We start from the raw sequence: 18,565 nt of genomic DNA, 5'->3' as shown, positions 1-18,565 counted from the left end.
CTATCTAAATTTGATCAGTCCAGTCGAGTCATTCTTGAGATCATTTGCTTTAAACTCAAATCATCTACCAGGTGAGCCAGAATGGTCACTGGTGCCACAGGTTCTCACACCCACACACTGAAGAATGTTCTCTCTTCTTCCACAGGTATGGCTTTGAGGGGGTAATCCTCTCCATCTACGGCATGAACCGCTCAGAGCTGGAGTGTCCCGGTGTGGTGTGTAAGTTCCAAAAGCCAGAAGAGGTCCTGCAGCTGCTGGATGTGGAGGATGCAAAGCTCTATGTGGACTTCATGGTGTTGGGGGTCTTCTTCTTAGTTCTGAGACTCGCTACTTACCTAGTTCTGCGCTATAAGGTCAAGTCAGAGCGTTAGAGCTAGGGCTATATGTAATTTTACATACACACATAGTCTGCACACTCACAAGTTTGTTTGTCCATCATGGTGGGGACATTCCATTGACTTCTGAAAACCCTAAAAACCCAGCCCTCGCAGAATTTTTATTAAATAATTTAATTAAACCATTAAACTAGTTTCCTCACAATCTAGGTGATATCAAGTTTTACTGTCTCTGGTGTCCCTAACAATTTAGGCAAAATCAGACCCATACACACACATGCACACAGATATACTAAATGCGCATATCGATCCACTTGTGTGCGCCTCAGCACATGCAAAGAACACAGATTGTGACACATAAATGTTACATATTGATTCCAGAGCCATTATTTAGCAGTGCAACATTATACTCTGTTTTTGTTACTTGACTTTTTAATCCTCCAATAAGTATATAATAGTAAATGAAGACTATTATTTTTGAATGTAGTATTCCGTTCAGTTAAGCATTGTAAATACATTGTACACTGATATGACTTTGAACTTGGAAGCATGAGTCTCTGTCGATAGGACTGGATGTAACAACATAGACAATTCCATGATAGCTCTCTATAGCATGTGAATTGGACATGAGCCAACATGTGAATAAGTCTTTTACTATCGGATTGATGGATAGTCATATTGTCTTAATGTTAATGACTTTCATTTAGACCGAGCTGAAGAACCGTATGTGTTTTGGAAGAGAGTGCACTGCATGCTTGGGGGCACCTTAGAACATGCAAGCAGTAGAATCCAGAACTGTGCTGAGCTTGGTCAGCATATTGTGGACACTATGAAATGTCTAACCAGCGTATCTTCAATTCCATTATGTCTTTTCAGTTCACGAGTCTTCCCACCAATACTCTGAGTTTCTGCAGGAGTTTATAGAACAATGTACTACCATTCCTGCGATGACCTGCTGAAAGAACACTTTAAAGAACACTTTTACAGCCTCCAGGCAATTCTCAAGATTCCACATCAGCCTAAACCTAACCATTTGGGCAATGTTGCAGCAAGTGCCCTTGATGTGAACTGCCTGTAATTTGTTTTCTAAGAGGGAACTGAAATATCTTGCTTGACAAACATTTTGGCTGCCAGAATTAAATCTGTCCTCTTACCTTGAATTTTCTGACAACTGCCTCTGTGGTCGCTTGAGAGAGTAGATTGTGTTGGGCTCTCTCAGCTTCATAAGATATAAGACAGCTCCCTACAGTGACCAAAAAGGAAAAGACTTCAATGTGAATTGGGGCTGATCACAAAGCTCCATTGACTTATTGCATTTGCCCATGAATGATACATATCAAATGTCAGAAAATGATCTGCAATCCTGATATTCTGATATTAAGACTGTTCTATAACAGCTCAACCTTGTTATATTCTTACATGAAAACTACTTTCTGCTTCGTTGCGACTGTTTTCTATACACTTAAACCGCACTGCTGAGGATTTGCAGTTAGCTGCACTTTCGAATGAGTGACACACCTGGCCCAAGATGTGTGTCCTGAAAAACATGGAATTCTGGATGGAGATTTTATGCATCTTCAGTAGAGTGGTGTGCTGCATATGAACATGCCTCTTGTTTGCACCTATATATATATATATATATATATATATATATATATATATATATATATACATATATATATACACTTTTTTCCCTGCTTTATAATCCCAAGCCAGGCTACTTAATACTGAAATGCAATGCAAACATCTTCACAACTGACTCAATGTTTTTGAGTCCTGCTATGTGTTATGTCTCCTTATATATAGAACAATACTAATAACTTGAGTATATATACACACGAAAGTATACACTGGTGGCCAAAATTATGTACAGATTTTGCTCTTATGGAAAGAAATTGGTACTTTTATTCACCCAAGTGGCATTTAACTGATCACAATGTATAATCAGGACATTAATAACATGAAAAAATACTATTACAATTTGAAATAAAACTTAAAATCTTCAAAGAGTAGTGCATCCTCCACATGCAGCAGTGACAGCTTTGCAGATCCTTGGCTCTCTAGCTGTCAGTTTGTCCAGATACTCTTCCTGTAGCACTTGCCATAGATGTGGTTGTCTTGTCGGGCACTTCTCACGCACCTTTTACAGTTTAGCTGATCCCACAAATGCTCTTTTCCAATTATCTGTTGTCCAATGTCTGTGTTTCTTTGCCTACTGTAACCTTTTCTATTTGTTTTTCTAACCTTGGCTCTTTCTTTGCAATTCTTCCCATAAGGCCTGCACCCCGGAGTCTTCTCTTTACTGTTCTACATGTAACTAGTGTTGAGCAGGTAGAATTCAATGAAGCTGTCAGCTGAGGACATGTGAGGCATCTATTTCTCAAACTAGAGACTCTGATGTACTTATCCTCTTTGTTAAATTGTACATCTGTCCTTCCACATCTCTTTCTGTCCTTGTTAGAGCCAGTTGTCCTTTGTCTTTGAAGACTGTAGTGTACACCTTTGTATGAAGTCTTGCAATTTCAAGCATTGTATAGCATTCATTGTATGACTGATGAGTTTCTAGGGAAAGCAGTTTCTTTTTTGCCATTTTTGACCTAATATTGACTTTAAGACATGCCAGTCTATTGCATACTGTGGCAACTCAAAAACAAAGACAATGTTAAGCTTCATTTAATGAATCAAATAGCTTTCAACTGTGTTTGATATAATGGCAAGTGATATTCTAGTACCAAATTAGCAATTTAGCATGATTACTCAAGGATAAGGTGTTGGAGTGATGGCTGCTAGAAATGGGGCCTGTCTAGATTTGATCAAATTAACTTTTTCAAATAGTGATGGTGCTGTTTTTTACATCAGAAATGTCCTGACTACAATTTGTGATCAGTTGAATGACACTTTGGTGAATTAAAGTACAAATTTCCTTCAGAAACAGCAAAATCTGTACATTATTCCAAACGTTTGGCCACCAATGTATTTGTTATGCTTTAAGGGAAATTGTAAATACATGTATGCACTTTTGTTGAAGTGGTTTTATTGGAACTTTTTGGGCATTAATTTGTAATTAACTTTATTTTTATATCCGTAAATATGACACGCACTGCTGGAAAAGGGAGTATTATGGAAAAGTAAAATACATGATGAATTTGGAATCAGAAAACAAGGTGCTGCAAGGAATTTATGTTGCATATGTGTTGTATTCCAAAAAGACTCCTAACAGAAATTAAATAATCTACAGAGGATTCATTTTTAGGAAATCTTTGTTTTGTTTTAGAAACATTACCATTGGGCTCCAAGGTTACTCCACTATAACTCCATTTGCGTTCTCATTATCGTCAGTGGCATTAAGAGAGGCTCTTACTCATAGTACTGTAAGGTATGATTGCTCTTTTTCTAGAACAATCTGTCCACTTAAATATTGCACACAGATTTGAATATGATCTATTGATCATCCTGCAATCAAAGAATCATTGCTTTATAATCAGTTTTGCTTTATTGCCATACCAAGGTAAAACTAGGTTATCTAAGATCCTAGGTGAGCACCCTTGGCCGTAGATGCTTTAAGAGCACAGACTCCATTTTCAAAAGAGCTGCTTCAGAACAGGGATCAATAAAAGGCAGACAAACTATTAGCTGTACTACAGTCAACAATTCTGCACTCAATATTGTGTGATACTAACTACTCTGCAGCCTGTTAGATAAAGTTTGTATGTGTTCTATTTCCATTGGAGTCACTTGACAGGGCTAGAATAAGGAAATGTTCACCATCAAGATTTTTTCTTGTAATGGTACACAGACTTGACAGAATGTGCAGATAAAATCTGTAGAGAGTTGGGTAATACCTGTTCTACTGTAATAGCAATAGTATTGTTCTGTGCCTAGTGAATGATATTTAATCCTTGAATATTCTATATATTTCCAGTGGTTGTCTGTTGATTCTCTATTGTAAAAAAAACATTTGAGATGTCTGTGCCATTAATATGTGTTGTTATGGGTTGCTGTACTGGAGGGTTGAGATAATAAGAATAAGATAGTATTTCACACACTCATCTTGAGCAGTCATATTTGATTAACAATATTTCATTAATTTACAAATTAATTCTTTCACATTATTTTTGTTTGCATGTCTTAATGAACAAAAAGCCTTCATCATCTTCTCTCAGATTAGAAAAAAGATAAGCAGGTAAAGTGCAAATGGATTTAGAGATTTTTGATTCCGTTTAAAATACATTTTTGGCAAGGTTTTGGCTTGTGCTGCAGATTGTGTAAACCAGAGAAAAATATTTTTTGTCATTAGCTTCCCAGTTGTTTTGCAAAATAATTATGTTTGTCTCATAAACAAATGCAAGTTATGTGTGCTAAAACATGTTCAAATGATTATAATAAATGCATTTATATATTATTATTCAGTATTGTATTTTATTGAATTTCCAGTGTAAACGAAACTTTATGCAATCTCTGCATGTTGTAATGAATCATAACTGTACAGATGATCATTTGTGCCAATAATATGGTGGTAATACCGTATTGTTGGTAGTAATAATACAATGTACTGTGGTAGCTTAATTGTTGCTTTTGATTTGCATTGTGAACATTTCTGTCAGACTCTCAGATTACAGTGGTTCATTATTTTGGCAACACTGTACAATAAGGTTCCATTTGTTAACATTAGTTCCCCGTCGGTCTGTCGCTCACTTCGACATTGTGTCGAAGAAGCGACACTAGAGGTCTCTCTTGAGTGCCGAATATACCTCTGATCTATGAAAAAAGGCCAATGAGTAGTTGGCGGACAGAATTTTCATGTCCCGCCCCCGGACATACTGGTATAAAGGTGGGGAAATGCGTCTGTTTCATTCAGAAATATTCTTCGGAGCCGATGCATGCAGCGTTTGGTCGTGCATAGCCAATCATGTTGATAGATAAAAATTTAAATCAGGACAGGGAAGTAGTGAACACAGATGGTGGGAAAATAGTACAGTAAATGTACAGTTACAGCACTTAAAATGTACTGAATTAAAAGTAAAATTATAAAATTTTTAAACTACTTAAAAAGTTAAATTCTTGGGAAAAAGTAGTTAATTACAGTAATGTGAGTGTGACAGGGTGGAGGGCGGGGCCGGGTCATGATGCTACACACCCGGACCCTAATCAGGCTAATCAAGACTCAGAGAGGGATAAATGCCGATTGGAGAAGTGTGACAGAGAGCAGCTGTCCGACACCTTTGTGTGTTTGTCTTTTTGTTTAAGTTCTCCATTAAAATATTATTTATATCGTCAAGTCGGTTCTCGCCTCCTTTCCATTAATCCCTTTACAGTGAGTATTTGTGTTACTTTACACCCCTGTGTTGTAGTGATCTCCAATCACGATCATTCAAGTTTTTTTTCCGACCACGTTTCTTCCGCAAAGCTGACGGTTCACCACTATCCTTCCAGATTAATAATGCATTGGACAGTTCTTAACCCAATTCCAGTGATTTCAGCAATAAAAAAAAGTTGTTTTCTTTGCTTGATTCAGGCCAATAATTTGCCCCTTCTGAAACACAGATACATTTTTTCCACGACCACGGGATACGTCTTCCGACATGGTTGTTTAATAAATGAGAAGCTACCCACTGCATCAGTTAGAGTTAAAATAATTGTTGCCAGCAGAAACGTATCAATCACTGCAATAATGATCCAATCATTGGCTCTTAAGTATCTGATTATTTAAATCCAAATGGCAACTTTTTTTTGTACAGGCATTTTTAGTTAATCTGCTTTTTATGCAAATCGTTGCATTTAACTGAAAACAACAATTTACATTAGATTGGATTTACTGTATGAACTATGTAACAGAATTTGTTCTATTTGTGTTTCACGAATAAGACCCATTGAGTCTGAAAAATATGTAAATAGAAGGAAAGATATTTGAGGTCAGACTGGATGAATTTACACAATTTCATTTATGCAAAAACTGTTTTATGCCTGCATGGTCACAGATGATAGAACAATCATAAACTTTTTTAGCAACCACAGTTGGGCGTTTGTGTGAACTCTCACTCAAGGCTACTGGGTTTGGTTCATTATCATTTTTGGTTTAATCAAAGTCTATGATTCATAAGCAAAGAGTGTTTTGATTTTTTTCTGACTTACAAACATTACGTTTTTACTATGACTGACCAATCCAAAATATAAAGGGAGGACAGAGCAGATGAGCAACAGCAACTTTTTCCATCAAAATAAGTTGACTCAAGATCTGTTTATAAAAACTTAAGGTCAAGAGCAAAATTACTGATCTTGACTCAGTGCTAGGAATCTGTGGGGTGAATTTTTTTGTTTTGTTTTAGTTTTTTGGGCCAGGAATTATAGGTGTGGTTGACCTCACTGTAAAATTCTCACCATTTCATGTTGATCTGTCTCATTTATTACGTTGATTGCAGTGCTTTGGGACACCATGGAAATGACAGAGGAAGTATTTTTTTTATTACCCCTCATAGACACACATCCACATGGACAGCACACAGGCAGACCTTTACCTTATGGAAGATTCCTCAGCTTTGACTTTGTGCCTTTTGATTTGATAAGAGCACACATGCAGAAACACGCCACATTACAATGACTTTATCAGCTCTCTCGTTTTACTACCTAAAATACAATCAATGAAGTACTAATGTGGAAGGCATTATGACTGCTTTATAGCAGTGGACTTAATCTCATTGGCTGTTCGTGTACAGCACCTAACAGAGGGTGTATACTTATTTATTAATCTGTTCTTTTGCTCACTTGAGGAGGTTTACCTTCGGTCCCAAGGAGGGAATCGACAATCCAGCCATGGTGATTGCAGGTGAAACAGGTTAGTGAGGTTTATATTTTTATTAGTATATTTTTCTGCTACTAATATATATATATATATATATATATATATATATATATATATATATATATATATATATATATATAGATAGATATATAGATAGATAGATAGATAGATAGATAGATAGATAGATAGATAGATAGATAGATAGATAGATAGATAGGTGTATGTATATATATTTATGTATGTGTGTGTACAATGTATATATACTGTATGCATATATACAGTATATGTATAAGATGTTTCACACCAAAACGTTGTCTTAAGATGGTTATTTATATCTTCAGCTTCAGTGTGTCAATAGGAAATATATATTTTAGACTCCCAAACGTTCCTTTTGCAAATAGAATAGAATAGAAGAACATGGATCCCTGTAACATGAAGAGACTGAAGCAGTTTCGACAACCTAAATAGATAGAAGAACTGTGATGAATTCTCCAAGAAGCTTGGAACATCTTATCTGCCAACAACCAAGACAAACTGTGTCCAGGTGTACCTAGAACAATTGGTGCTCAGGCAAAGGTGTTCACACCAAATATTGATTTAGCTATTTTATGTTTAATTAATTGTTAAATAAAAACTATTTATGCCATTATTTTTTAAGAAATCCTCATTTTGCTAGATTTTTCACAAGTGCCTAAAACTTTTGCACAGTTATGCGCTTCAATTCTTCTTATTCTTATTCTTATTATCAGAGTTACCAATGTGGTATAGCATAATAGAAATGCAAAGAAGTACTGCTTTGATGTGTTATCAGTTACATATTCAATTTTTCATATACTTATAATCTGTGCCAACAGAAATTTAGAAAAATATATGGTTTGCCATATAACTATTATCTGTTCCAGTAGAACCTGTGTCAGGTCCCTCACTTCGGATGTGTGTGCTGAAGAGGGAAGAGGGGGAAACCTTTGGCTTCAATCTGCGTGTGCAAAAAGGGAGGCAGGGTCATGTTTTCAGGCAGCTACAGTCATGTGGTGTGGCAGAGAGAAGTGGGCTCAATGATGGGGATCGCCTGCTTGAAGTAAATGAGATGTTTGTAGACAACATGGGACATATGGAGGTGAGAGGTTATGACATTTGAATCATGTAAATTTGGTATTTTGTAATAATATTGTGTACTGTAAAAGCTACAGACATCTTCTTTGTTTCTGTTTCAAGCTTTGCAACAAGATTATTTCTGCAATCTCATTTCTCTATCATGTTTCTCTCACTCTCAGGTGGCCCGTTGGATTCAAGTGTGTGGTTCTCAGCTGTGTCTCTTGGTGTTGGATGGCCAGGCCTATGACAAGGCTGTGTCTGAGGGTCGTGACCTTAGAGAGCTGGCTAAAACCAACCGTGGGGAAGAATGGAAGCCACCCCGTCTCTGCCACATCACAAGAGAAGCTTCATCTGGCTTGGGGTTTAGCATAGTGCCTGTGGAAGGTAAGAAAAGAACCATAATATCCTCAATTTACATTTTAAATAAACATCTTCAAAATGAACCTTTCCCACAATGCTGTTGTCCATTTTTAAAAGAAGTGAGGCTAAATGTTAAAGATGAAGTGTATTTTTCTGCACCACTAGCAGCACTACAAATAATGACTGTTTTCAAACAGGTTTCTCCCAAAAAAAACACCCCTTCATTCTTCCATCTTCCATCAATTAGATAAACTGATATCCCCACCTCAAACACTTTTCATAGTTTGAGCCAATGTTGCTATGTTGGCTCAAACAATTCCTGCCATTTGGAATGCTCAAACAAACCACAATGTTTTGATAGCGCCACAGTATCCACACTTTTCAGGTGAAATAAAACAAGAATTACTTTCTTATAATTGCCTCCTCATATTAAGCTATCCTATGAGAAAGTATTTTGACATTGGAAGAATTATGGCTATCGCAATTTTACCAAGATTTCATAAGACTAGATTTCATAAAACATAATTCAAAATATAATCATCAATAATAATGTTTTGAGGTTCATGTTGAGGTCTGTTGGTTTATCCTTGGAGCAGGTGAGGAAGGCAAATTCTCTACAAGTCCAGTGAATGGAGGAGCTGCACAGAAGGCAGGAGTGAAGAAAGGTGACCATCTGATCTGGATCAATGGTGCCATGGCTTCTGAACTCACACACTCTGCCATCAGCAAAATGGTAAGAAAGACTATGACAAGGACTTGCTTTGGGGAAAGTTTTATTTAACTGAACTGGACAAAAATGTCACCATAAACTTTTAAACTGAAATTTGCAGAGCTACTTTGATGTGTCTTATACATCTCACAGACTCGACACAGACTCGTCACTCACTTGTAGGTTGAGTTGAACTTTAGTCTCAAGTGATGCAGTCGGTTTATATCCCCAGGTAAAGAAGTGTAACGATCACATGACGGTGCTGGTGATTGACAGCGAGAGTGAGAAGAGTTATGCCCGAAGGAAAATGCCCATTCTTCCACCCATGGCTGATGCAGTGAGCATGCCTTACCAGCCCCGCAGACTGCATCTGGTGCTTGGGTCAGAAGGGTACGGTTTCCTGCTCAGGAAGGAGAAGACAGGGGCAGGACGCACTGGTAAGAGGCACAGGCACACATGTTTGACAAGCACAACCTCAAATTCTGTCTGTCTTCCTGAAAATTCATACAGCAACACAGTAAGATATATTCTCTCCATTTTTATTTTTGGTTTACATAGTCCACATGGTAAGAGAGGTAGTTAAGGGCAGCCCTGCTGAATTGGGAAGTGTTAAAGAAGGTGAGGTGCTTCTTGAAGTAAATGGAGAGCCCACAGGCTCATTGGGTCATGATGAAGTTGTCAACAAAATCAGACAGAGTGGACAGAATGTCACCCTCACAACTATGCCACCACAAGGCCAAGAGTTTTACACTAAGGTAAATGTATACAGAGACACTGAGTTCATTTAAGAGATCTTCATTTGTTTCCCTGATGCCTGACTGTCTTCTTGTCTTTTAAATGTCATTATATCATTCTTTCTCAGCTGGGCCTCTCTCCCTTGCTGTTCTGTGTGAATGTTACAACTGGTATCCCTATGGAGAAAAGGGAAATCCTGATAACACCGGAGCTTACAGTGCCCCCTGTTGAGCCCCAGGAGGATGTGCAGATCAATCCTAATGTTAGACTCTGTGTGCTACAGATGGGCTCCGTTGGATTTGGCTTCCATTTGGGCAGCATTCAACAGAAACCTGGCATCTTTATCAGCCAGGTACAATGAATCCCTTTCATTGACAAATAAGTATTTAGGTGATACTGACTGCAGATGTTAAAGTGTTAGTTCACCCAAAAAATTTAAATTCTTTAATAATTTGCTCACCTCATTCCATCCCAGATGTGTATGACTTTCTTTCTTCTGCTGAACACAAGCAAAACATTTTAGAAGAATATATAATCTATAAGCTTTGCAACAAGCTTTGTTGGTGAGGTTGTTGACTAGGTCCATAAAAGGCAAGTGAATGGTGATCAGGCTTTGAACCTGTGAAAAGCAGTTAAAGTCATTTTAGACCTAATCCATCAGGCTCCAGTGGTTTAATCGTCTTCTGAATTGATCCTGATGGTTTTAGGTGAGAACAGACCACTGTTCACTGTTCATTTTCACTGACAGCAGTCTCCTGGGCAAACATGATTTCAAGCTTGATTACACTTCCTATAATACCATCTAGCACTCTGCACATACGTCAAGCGCTAGGAAGTGTAATCAAGCTTGAAATCTTGATCGTGTCTATAGACTGCAGTGACAAGATGCACAGTGAAAAGGGAGTTATATTTTGGTCTGTTCTCACCCAAACCATCTGGATAATTCCTAAGACATGGATCAAACCACTGGATTATTTTATGCTGACTTTATCTCCTTTTAGGAGCTCCAAAAGGCCTGATCACCGTTCACTGCATTGAATGGACTCACAGAGCTGAGATATTCTTCTAAAACAATTTTTTTGCATTCAGCAGAAGTAAGAAAGTCAAACACATCTTAGATGGCATGAGGGTGAGTAAATGATGAGAGAATTTTCATTTTTGGGTGAACTCTCCTTTTAAGGCTGGTTTCCAGGTTTGAAATGTAGTTTTGTTCTGGACTAAAACGCCTGTGGGATTTCTTTTTGGAAATCAGTTATATATGTAATTTTCTTATGACAACCAACATTTACTTTTTATATCATGATCTTATAATCAAACAGCCGTTGTGAACATAGTGAGATTATCCTTGTGTAAAATATCTAACAAATAATTAGTTAGAAAGTATGCAGCTACATAAAACATTACCTTTTGAAGAAGAAGAGTGATGTGAAAGTTACATGCTCAGACACCATAAATATAATATATTTAATTTTGATTAAAGTTGTTTCTGTGACAATAACCAAATGAAAATAAACATTGTTTTCAAACAGATTTCTGAATACTCCCTCCATCTGGCATTGATTGAACAAACAGATAGCTCCACCCCAAACTCTCTCCATTGGTTGAGCCAATGTTCAAACAAAAGATTAATGTTTTAATGTTTTTTGGGAAAATCAATCTACGAATGGTTTACTTGTAGTTGTCATTGTATATTAAGCTGGAATATGAGACGAGTTTTAAAAAAAAAAAAAAAACATACACATTACACTTTTAATTAAAAAAAAACAATGTTTCATTATCACAATGTGTTATCTCATGTTCTTTAGGTAACAGCAGGAGGCCCAGGACAGAGTTCTGGTCTTCTACAGGGTGATGTGGTGGTGGAAGTGAATGGACAGAATGTGGAGAAAGAGTCTGTGGAGGATGTGATCTTACATGTGAAAAAAGGAGGGAGCTCTCTTTCTTTACTAGTAGTTGATCAGAGAGGTTATGAGTGGCTGAAGAAGAACGAGAAGCCAATCAAAGTGAACCAACTGGCGACAACCTCTGAGGTATGCAATAATTTATGATGTCTTCAAACAGTCACAAATCAGGACCACATTATCACTTCATATCATTTGCCTTCATTCATATTTGTTAATGTTTTATTTGTTAGGGAGAGAAAAATGTCTCAAAGGCTGCTGAACCACCAACAGAATGATGAACTATTAGTCCACCTGGAAATGTCTTCAGGGGTGATGGATATTAAAGCAGTCCTTAAAATGACAAAGAAATCAGCCATGGGGAAAATTTTCTGTTCAAGACCTTGCAAATACATTTAACAGGAAACAATTTCTTTATCTTTAAAGCTGTGGTTAGGTCACTGGAAGTAAACATTTCCATTAAGTCTTGATTTATGAAAGTATTATATAAACCTACTGTAAGGTAATAGAAAAGTTATAAAAGTTTTACTTATGCCTGTCTTCACTCCACACGTTTTTTGTCATGTTGTACTGCCGTTTCAGCATTGTAATTTGATCCCAAATATGTTTCTCAATGAAATGAGAGTCAAAATTATTTTGATTTTATTTTTATTAAAGTTATTAAATAAATAAATAGTTCAAATGAAAGTATTAAGTCAATAAGTAAACAAATGTCTTTGTGTACATGACTAAATCAGCACAATGTTTTTAGTAGTAATTTACTGACTAATGCTGTGCATATATTTGATCTAAGATTATTTAGATTTGTGTGTTGCAAGGTTTTTTATATTCAAACTTCACAACAATATAACAAAAAGGCAAATATCCACAAAAACATGGCAAAAACAGGCTGAGATCAGTTGGCAAAAACATGCATTTAGACATAAAAATTAAATAACAACACAACACAATAAGATAAATGATTGTATTATATTGTATAAATTGTATATATAAAGGTTATGGGTTGTATTATATAAAACCCTTATTTATCAAAAATATTCAAGTTACTTGATTTGTATATTTTTTTTAAATATTTTTTAAAGGGACAGTTCACCCAAAAATGAAAATTCTCTCATCATTTACTAACCCTTATGACATCCCAGATGTGTATGACTTTCTTTCTTCTGTTGAACACAAACAAAGAAGAATATATCAACTCTGTAGGTCCATACAATGTAAGTTAATGGTACCAAAATTTTGAAGCTCAAAATGCATGTAAAGGCAGCATAAAAGTGATCCATAAAATTTCAGTGGTTAAATCCATATTTTCAGAAGCGATATGATAGTGTGGGAAAGGAACAGATCAATATTTAAGTCCTTAAGTAAAAATTTCTGCTTCACAAAATACAGTATTAATATACTAAAACCCAAACAGTAATGTGTTAAATATGACCACATTTATGCAGAATGTGAACATAAACATTTACATTCAATTTGTTAATTTCCTCAATTTCAATTCTATATTTCATTAATTGTAAATCAATTGGCCTGAAAGATTTCATCACTGGGTACGCACAGAAACAGTTTTTTTTTCTTCATCTTCTTTTTTTTAAACAAACTATTAAATTCTGATGACATTAAGAGTAGTATTCTTTCATTTTCTTCAGTATGTGTTGCATTCGTGTTACTAATGGCAAAAGCATTTCTAAAAGCCTAGAGGCCATTCAGACCAATGCAGTGTAATTAACCCAGATAGCACATAGGTCTCTGAGATGTCTGTTTTAGATCTTTTCATCTGGAAAGCATCTAACATCGGCTAAACATATTAAAAAGATCACATTTAGAATCATTATAAAAAATAAATGTCTCAAAGACATTGGGAGAGCGGGGGACAAACTGACACTTTTTGGTTTTCTTAAATTTGTGTAAATATACTTGGGGTTTGATGTATTTTTATTTTTTCACATTAATTTCACACGTCTATTACATATATGTGGTCTTGTTTCAAGAATACGGTGTATATTGTTTTTGCCATCTACCTCGAAATAAAAGAAAGTGAAATGTTACAATGTGCCCCCGCCTAACAAGACCACTAAACAGCTTAAAGTCCCCCTCTTAACAATTGTATCTGGTCTAATTAAAAAGCCTAGAAGATAAACTAAACTTTTATGTCAATTAAAGCCATTTATTAACTTTGTCATATAATATAGCAATAATTTTGACACTTGACAATAAATACACAACAAAGCCACAACATTGACCCAAAGAATGCATGGATTGATGACAAAACACACACACACACACTGCATGTGTGTGTGTGTGTGTGTGTGTGTGTGTGTGTGTGTGTGTGTGTGTGTGTGTGTGTGTGTGTGTGTGTGTGTGTTTTGTCATCAATCCATGCAATCCAATTAAGAGGAATTATGTAAATTATATTTCTTACTGTTTCTCACTGATATTGATCATATCGCTTCTGAAGTTATGGATTTAACATATGGAGTCTTGTGGATTACTTTTTTGCTGCTTTTATGTGATTTTTGGTGCTTCAACATGTCAGTACCCATTCACATGTATTGTATGGACCTACAGAGCTGAAATATTAAAACAAAATATATATATTTGTTTGTGTTCACCAAAAGAAAGAATGACATACACATCTGGGATGGCATGGATTACTTTTTTGCTGCTTTTATGTGATTTTTTTTGTGCTTCAACATGTCAGTACCCATTCACATGCATTGTATGGACATACAGAGCTGAAATATATAAACAAAAAAAAAAAAAACATTTTTGTGTTCAGCAAAAGAAAGACTGTCATACACAACTGGGAGGGCATAAGGGTACAAATGATGAGAGAATTTTCATTTTTGGGTGAACCCTTTAAAGCACAAATACTAGGACAACTCCATTTTGAAAACAAGCAGCTGTAGTTTTAAAAATCTACATTTACGAATACACACAAAAAAAAAAAAAAAAAAAGGAAGAAAAGCATCACGTTATTTGAAACAAAATATTAATTTCACACTCAATTATTAGACCAGATTTCATAATATCCAAATATATAATATATTCTTTGTTTTATCCAATTGTATGTATCATTCCAAAAGGGATGACAAATGTACAGAAATGTCTCAATCAGTGCTGTACATTTGTCATTGGCCTGTGCTGTGTGTGGTGCAGGTGACTCTTTAATTAATTGAAAAAAGGTCGACCATAATATACATGGAAAAGGGCTATTAGCATTAGCAGCATTTAGTCGGCTGTTTTATGCCGTCCTTGTTTTTGTAACAATATATTTTAATCTGGTAAACACTTAGTATATAATTTACTTAATTTGTATTTCAGTAGATACTTTAATAAAACATTGACATTTATGTTCGATATATGCTATATATAGCTGTATTTATTGCATGCTCAAAATTTACGTCAGGCAAATTTTCTGCCTTCTTGGTTGTGGGGTCCTTCGCTGGAGGTGACATTCATTGAAGGGTCTCGGTTTGTGGACGGTGCACAAAACTTCGCAGCAATACAAATAATGGCACAAGCAGTACAGAAACTTGTGGCTAAAGTACCAACTTTGGTCGGTGGTAAGAATATTCATCTTTTACTTGAGCTGTAGAAGATACGTTTGTATAAGAAATTTGAGTTGCGCAGTGGAGTGGAAGGCCGCAGTAATGAGGAAATCGTGATTAAATACGAAATATACACATGTGTAAAAAAAAATGCGTTGACTTTGGGTTCAAGCAAATGACCAGCAATAAAGAAATGTAATTAGTTAATGCTTTAGAGTTCTTCCACATCTAAATATGGCTATTCAATCTGAATGATGTGCTCATTCAACCGTAGTATGGTAGAGTAGACAGTGTCAGAAAAGTCGCACTGTGTTAACGTATATGTTTTTGAAACATACAACCATTAAATAATTATTAATAACTCATCATGCCTTTCTTGTTTATTTAGTCTCTGCTTTACGATGTCATTCTTTATATTGATATTTTGCAGCCGCTGTGAGCTACTCCAAGCCCCGACTGGCCACTTTCTGGTATTACGCCCGCGTGGAGCTGGTGCCTCCGAGCCCCGCCGAGATCCCCAAGGCCATCAGTGGTGTCCAGGATCTCCTAAAGGGCTTTCAGTCAGGACGGCTCGGTCAGACCACAGTCAGGGTCAGTATGCATGCTTTACAGGCTTGTTATCATTTCAAGGGGCTATTACATCTAGCCATTTAGCAGAAGCTTGTATCTAAAGCAACTTCCATATGAGGAACATAGCAACTATTCTGTGAGACTTGACAGTTTTTGCACATAATTGTCAGTCAAAAGTATTACCAAAATCGAATAATTTGGGAGAGAGTGTAGCTATATGACGAGTAAATTACAATGTTTTGTGATACAGAGTCTCTCTTAGTTTCAGGTCAATAGCTGCAACTTAAATTTTATTCAAGTAAATTAATTCTTGATTTAACTGAAGTTATCAAGATGTGCAAAACCTGTTGTTCATATATTAAATGGAAGATTACTCTCCCAGAGCTAAGATCAAAGGCAGGGATTATTCTGATCTTTTTAGTTAAATTATTTCTTTCCTAAAAAATATGTTGTTTGCAAAATGTATTTGTAGTATTGTTTTTCTAATGACAATGGTGAGATAAAGAGACAAAGTGTCTACCTCAGGGTTTCCGCGGGGCATTAAAAAGCATTAAAAGTCATTAAATGGATTTTGCGAAAATTAAGGCCTTACATAGCATTAAAAAGCATTAAATGTTATTCCTACAGGCATTTAATATTTTAGATAGTTTTGAAAATGTTATATTACCAATTTATTTTGAATATAGCCTTCACAATTAATAACTTTGATTTGCCATCGCAAAATATGTACATTGGTGTGGTAAACATGCGGATCCAGTTTGGTAATTGCCTCCTGCCGGTGCAAAATTGACGCAACTCTGGACGTTTAGACAGCAGCGGGCTGGGACCTGGAGGAGTTGCAACAGAGAAAGTAAAGTTGCAAAGAAATGGGGAAGTGCAAATTCCAGCAAAAATGGATGGAAGACGAAGAATTTTGGACATGGTTGCAGCCTGTTAGTGGTCAACATGGAGAAGGATTTTGTAAAAGTGTTTGTAAAAAAGTTTTTAAACTAGGTACAATGGGTGTTAACGCCGTTAAATTCCGATGGCCACAAATCGGCTGTGAAATGCAGATGGTAATTAACTATGTCTAGATACTTTGCCATGACTGACAAAGTAACCTCTTTAGCCACTACCACCACAAACACCACAACTGCTGCTGTAGTGACCACCGCTTCCAGCGGAGCCGCTACCGAAGGAAAATCGAGCGACCTTTGTTGCGACGCTGCAGGCGGAGGTGCTCTGGTGTCTGAACACAAAGATAAAACAATTTTCTATAGCATTTGAATTTTGAATACATTAAGTTCCAGCCTTTAAATGTTCAGAGTTTGAGTTTTTCCTTCACTGTCCAGACTAATAGAATTTGGGTTTCTAGTTGAAGGAGGTCACGTGTATTCGATGATACAATTTACACAAACTGAAACTTAATGGTTTTTTACATTCATGGCCTGTTTTTTTCTTCATGCCTAGCAATCAACATCTAGTTGATTGGTACCTTGTTAAATCAAATTTAAAATATCTGCAAATAAATTGACAGTTTAAGCTGTCTCCTGAGCCATTTCAAATTCAGTTCATAGTGATACAGTTTATTTAAATTATGTAGATTTTCTCAAATATCCAAGATTATCATCATTGAAAAATGTAATGGTTACAATTCAGAATTTGGGACATGGGTATTTTAAAATGTGTGTGTGTGTGTGTGTGATATATATATCTCCGTGGTTAGTCATGGGTCGTGTATGTCATTACAAATTGTGGTAATGGCATTAAAATAGGCATTTAAAAGCATTAAATTAGAATTGATGATACCTGCAGAAAGCCTGTACCTGTCTGTTGGGCTGGTTTGCTGGCTAAGAGCTGGACATTGATGAAATTAAACTCAATGGGCATCTTCCATTTGGGAAAACATACTGAAAAACCTGCTTATTTATAGTTCCAGGATTTTTTATATTTGTCTATTAATTGCAGTTTTGTCTCCACAGGATGCTGTAAGGAATGGACTTGTTGCCACAGAAGTTCTAATGTGGTTCTACATTGGGGAGATCATTGGCAAGGGAGGCCTTATAGGCTATGATGTATAAGTCTGGACTGTCCTTTCTGCTTGTTCTCTTTGCTGAGTTTTGTCTGTTCTCTTCACTATTTTAATTCTTGGAATCCAGGAACTAAATAAATGCTTGAATTAATTGAAATGCTTAATTCATTTCCTTTTAGTATCATGCTAGTTAGTTTACACCAAGTACAGTGAATTCAAATATCAAAGTTGTGTCAATGCATTCTCATATTTAGACAATCAAACAAAGATCAGCCCTTACAGAATGCACTTCCATTTTATGTTTACAAACTCAATGTAGTTTCAATGCAATTGTGAGGTGGTTTAGTGTTAAACATTGGGAGAAATCTCCAGACAGAAGGCTAACAGGAAGATATTACAAAAGTTATAAAGCACATGTGTAATTAAGATGCAGTGTAGTCCAAAAACACTTCTGTAATAATTGACATCTCTTCACTTTCTTGATTTTCTGATAGCATCTGGG

General features: G+C 36.1%; 3 protein-coding genes across 4 annotated transcripts in view; all 3 read left to right on the top strand.

Moving 5' to 3' along the window:
- Positions 1-4,715, top strand: part of LOC127627888 (ATP-binding cassette sub-family G member 4-like) — a 28,394-nt gene extending 23,679 nt beyond the window's left edge. For both annotated transcript variants that reach the window (XM_052104490.1, XM_052104497.1), the window contains exon 15: positions 146-4,715. In XM_052104490.1, the coding sequence (XP_051960450.1) occupies positions 146-371 (226 nt within the window). In that variant the 3' untranslated portion in view covers positions 372-4,715. The remainder of the gene's footprint in view (positions 1-145) is intronic.
- Positions 1,264-12,371, top strand: LOC127624768 (Na(+)/H(+) exchange regulatory cofactor NHE-RF3-like). Its single transcript, XM_052099642.1, has 11 exons — positions 1,264-1,409; positions 6,590-6,619; positions 7,103-7,167; positions 8,040-8,251; positions 8,409-8,613; positions 9,186-9,322; positions 9,531-9,735; positions 9,857-10,053; positions 10,161-10,385; positions 11,839-12,063; positions 12,168-12,371. The coding sequence occupies exons 1-11, from the start codon at positions 1,264-1,266 to the stop codon at positions 12,210-12,212; spliced, it is 1,692 nt and encodes a 563-aa protein (XP_051955602.1). The 3' UTR covers positions 12,213-12,371.
- A 2,988-nt stretch (positions 12,372-15,359) lies between these two features.
- Positions 15,360-18,220, top strand: atp5l (ATP synthase, H+ transporting, mitochondrial F0 complex, subunit g). Its single transcript, XM_052105543.1, has 3 exons — positions 15,360-15,497; positions 15,913-16,073; positions 18,014-18,220. Exons 1-3 carry the CDS (start codon positions 15,446-15,448, stop codon positions 18,110-18,112), a joined length of 312 nt encoding a protein of 103 aa, XP_051961503.1. The 5' UTR covers positions 15,360-15,445; the 3' UTR covers positions 18,113-18,220.
- The last annotated feature ends 345 nt before the right edge of the window (positions 18,221-18,565 follow it).

The sequence above is a fragment of the Xyrauchen texanus genome, chromosome 3, assembly GCF_025860055.1.
Source record: "Xyrauchen texanus isolate HMW12.3.18 chromosome 3, RBS_HiC_50CHRs, whole genome shotgun sequence".
Taxonomy (NCBI): domain Eukaryota; kingdom Metazoa; phylum Chordata; class Actinopteri; order Cypriniformes; family Catostomidae; genus Xyrauchen; species Xyrauchen texanus.
The sequence above is the reverse complement of the archived record's forward strand: the minus strand, read 5'-3'. Positions and strand labels throughout refer to the sequence as shown.

Bases quoted from the DNA above. Each gene is read 5' to 3' on its own strand.
- LOC127624768 (XM_052099642.1), top strand. From the start codon at position 1,264: ATGTACTACCATTCCTGCGATGACCTGCTGAAAGAACACTTTAAAGAA. The intron at 1,410-6,589 runs GTAATTTGTTTT...TAAAAACTTAAG, and splicing joins GCCCTTGATGTGAACTGCCT to GTCAAGAGCAAAATTACTGA. The intron at 6,620-7,102 runs GTGCTAGGAATC...TGCTCACTTGAG, and splicing joins AAATTACTGATCTTGACTCA to GAGGTTTACCTTCGGTCCCA.
- atp5l (XM_052105543.1), top strand. From the start codon at position 15,446: ATGGCACAAGCAGTACAGAAACTTGTGGCTAAAGTACCAACTTTGGTC. The intron at 15,498-15,912 runs GTAAGAATATTC...GATATTTTGCAG, and splicing joins AGTACCAACTTTGGTCGGTG to CCGCTGTGAGCTACTCCAAG. The intron at 16,074-18,013 runs GTCAGTATGCAT...TTGTCTCCACAG, and splicing joins TCGGTCAGACCACAGTCAGG to GATGCTGTAAGGAATGGACT.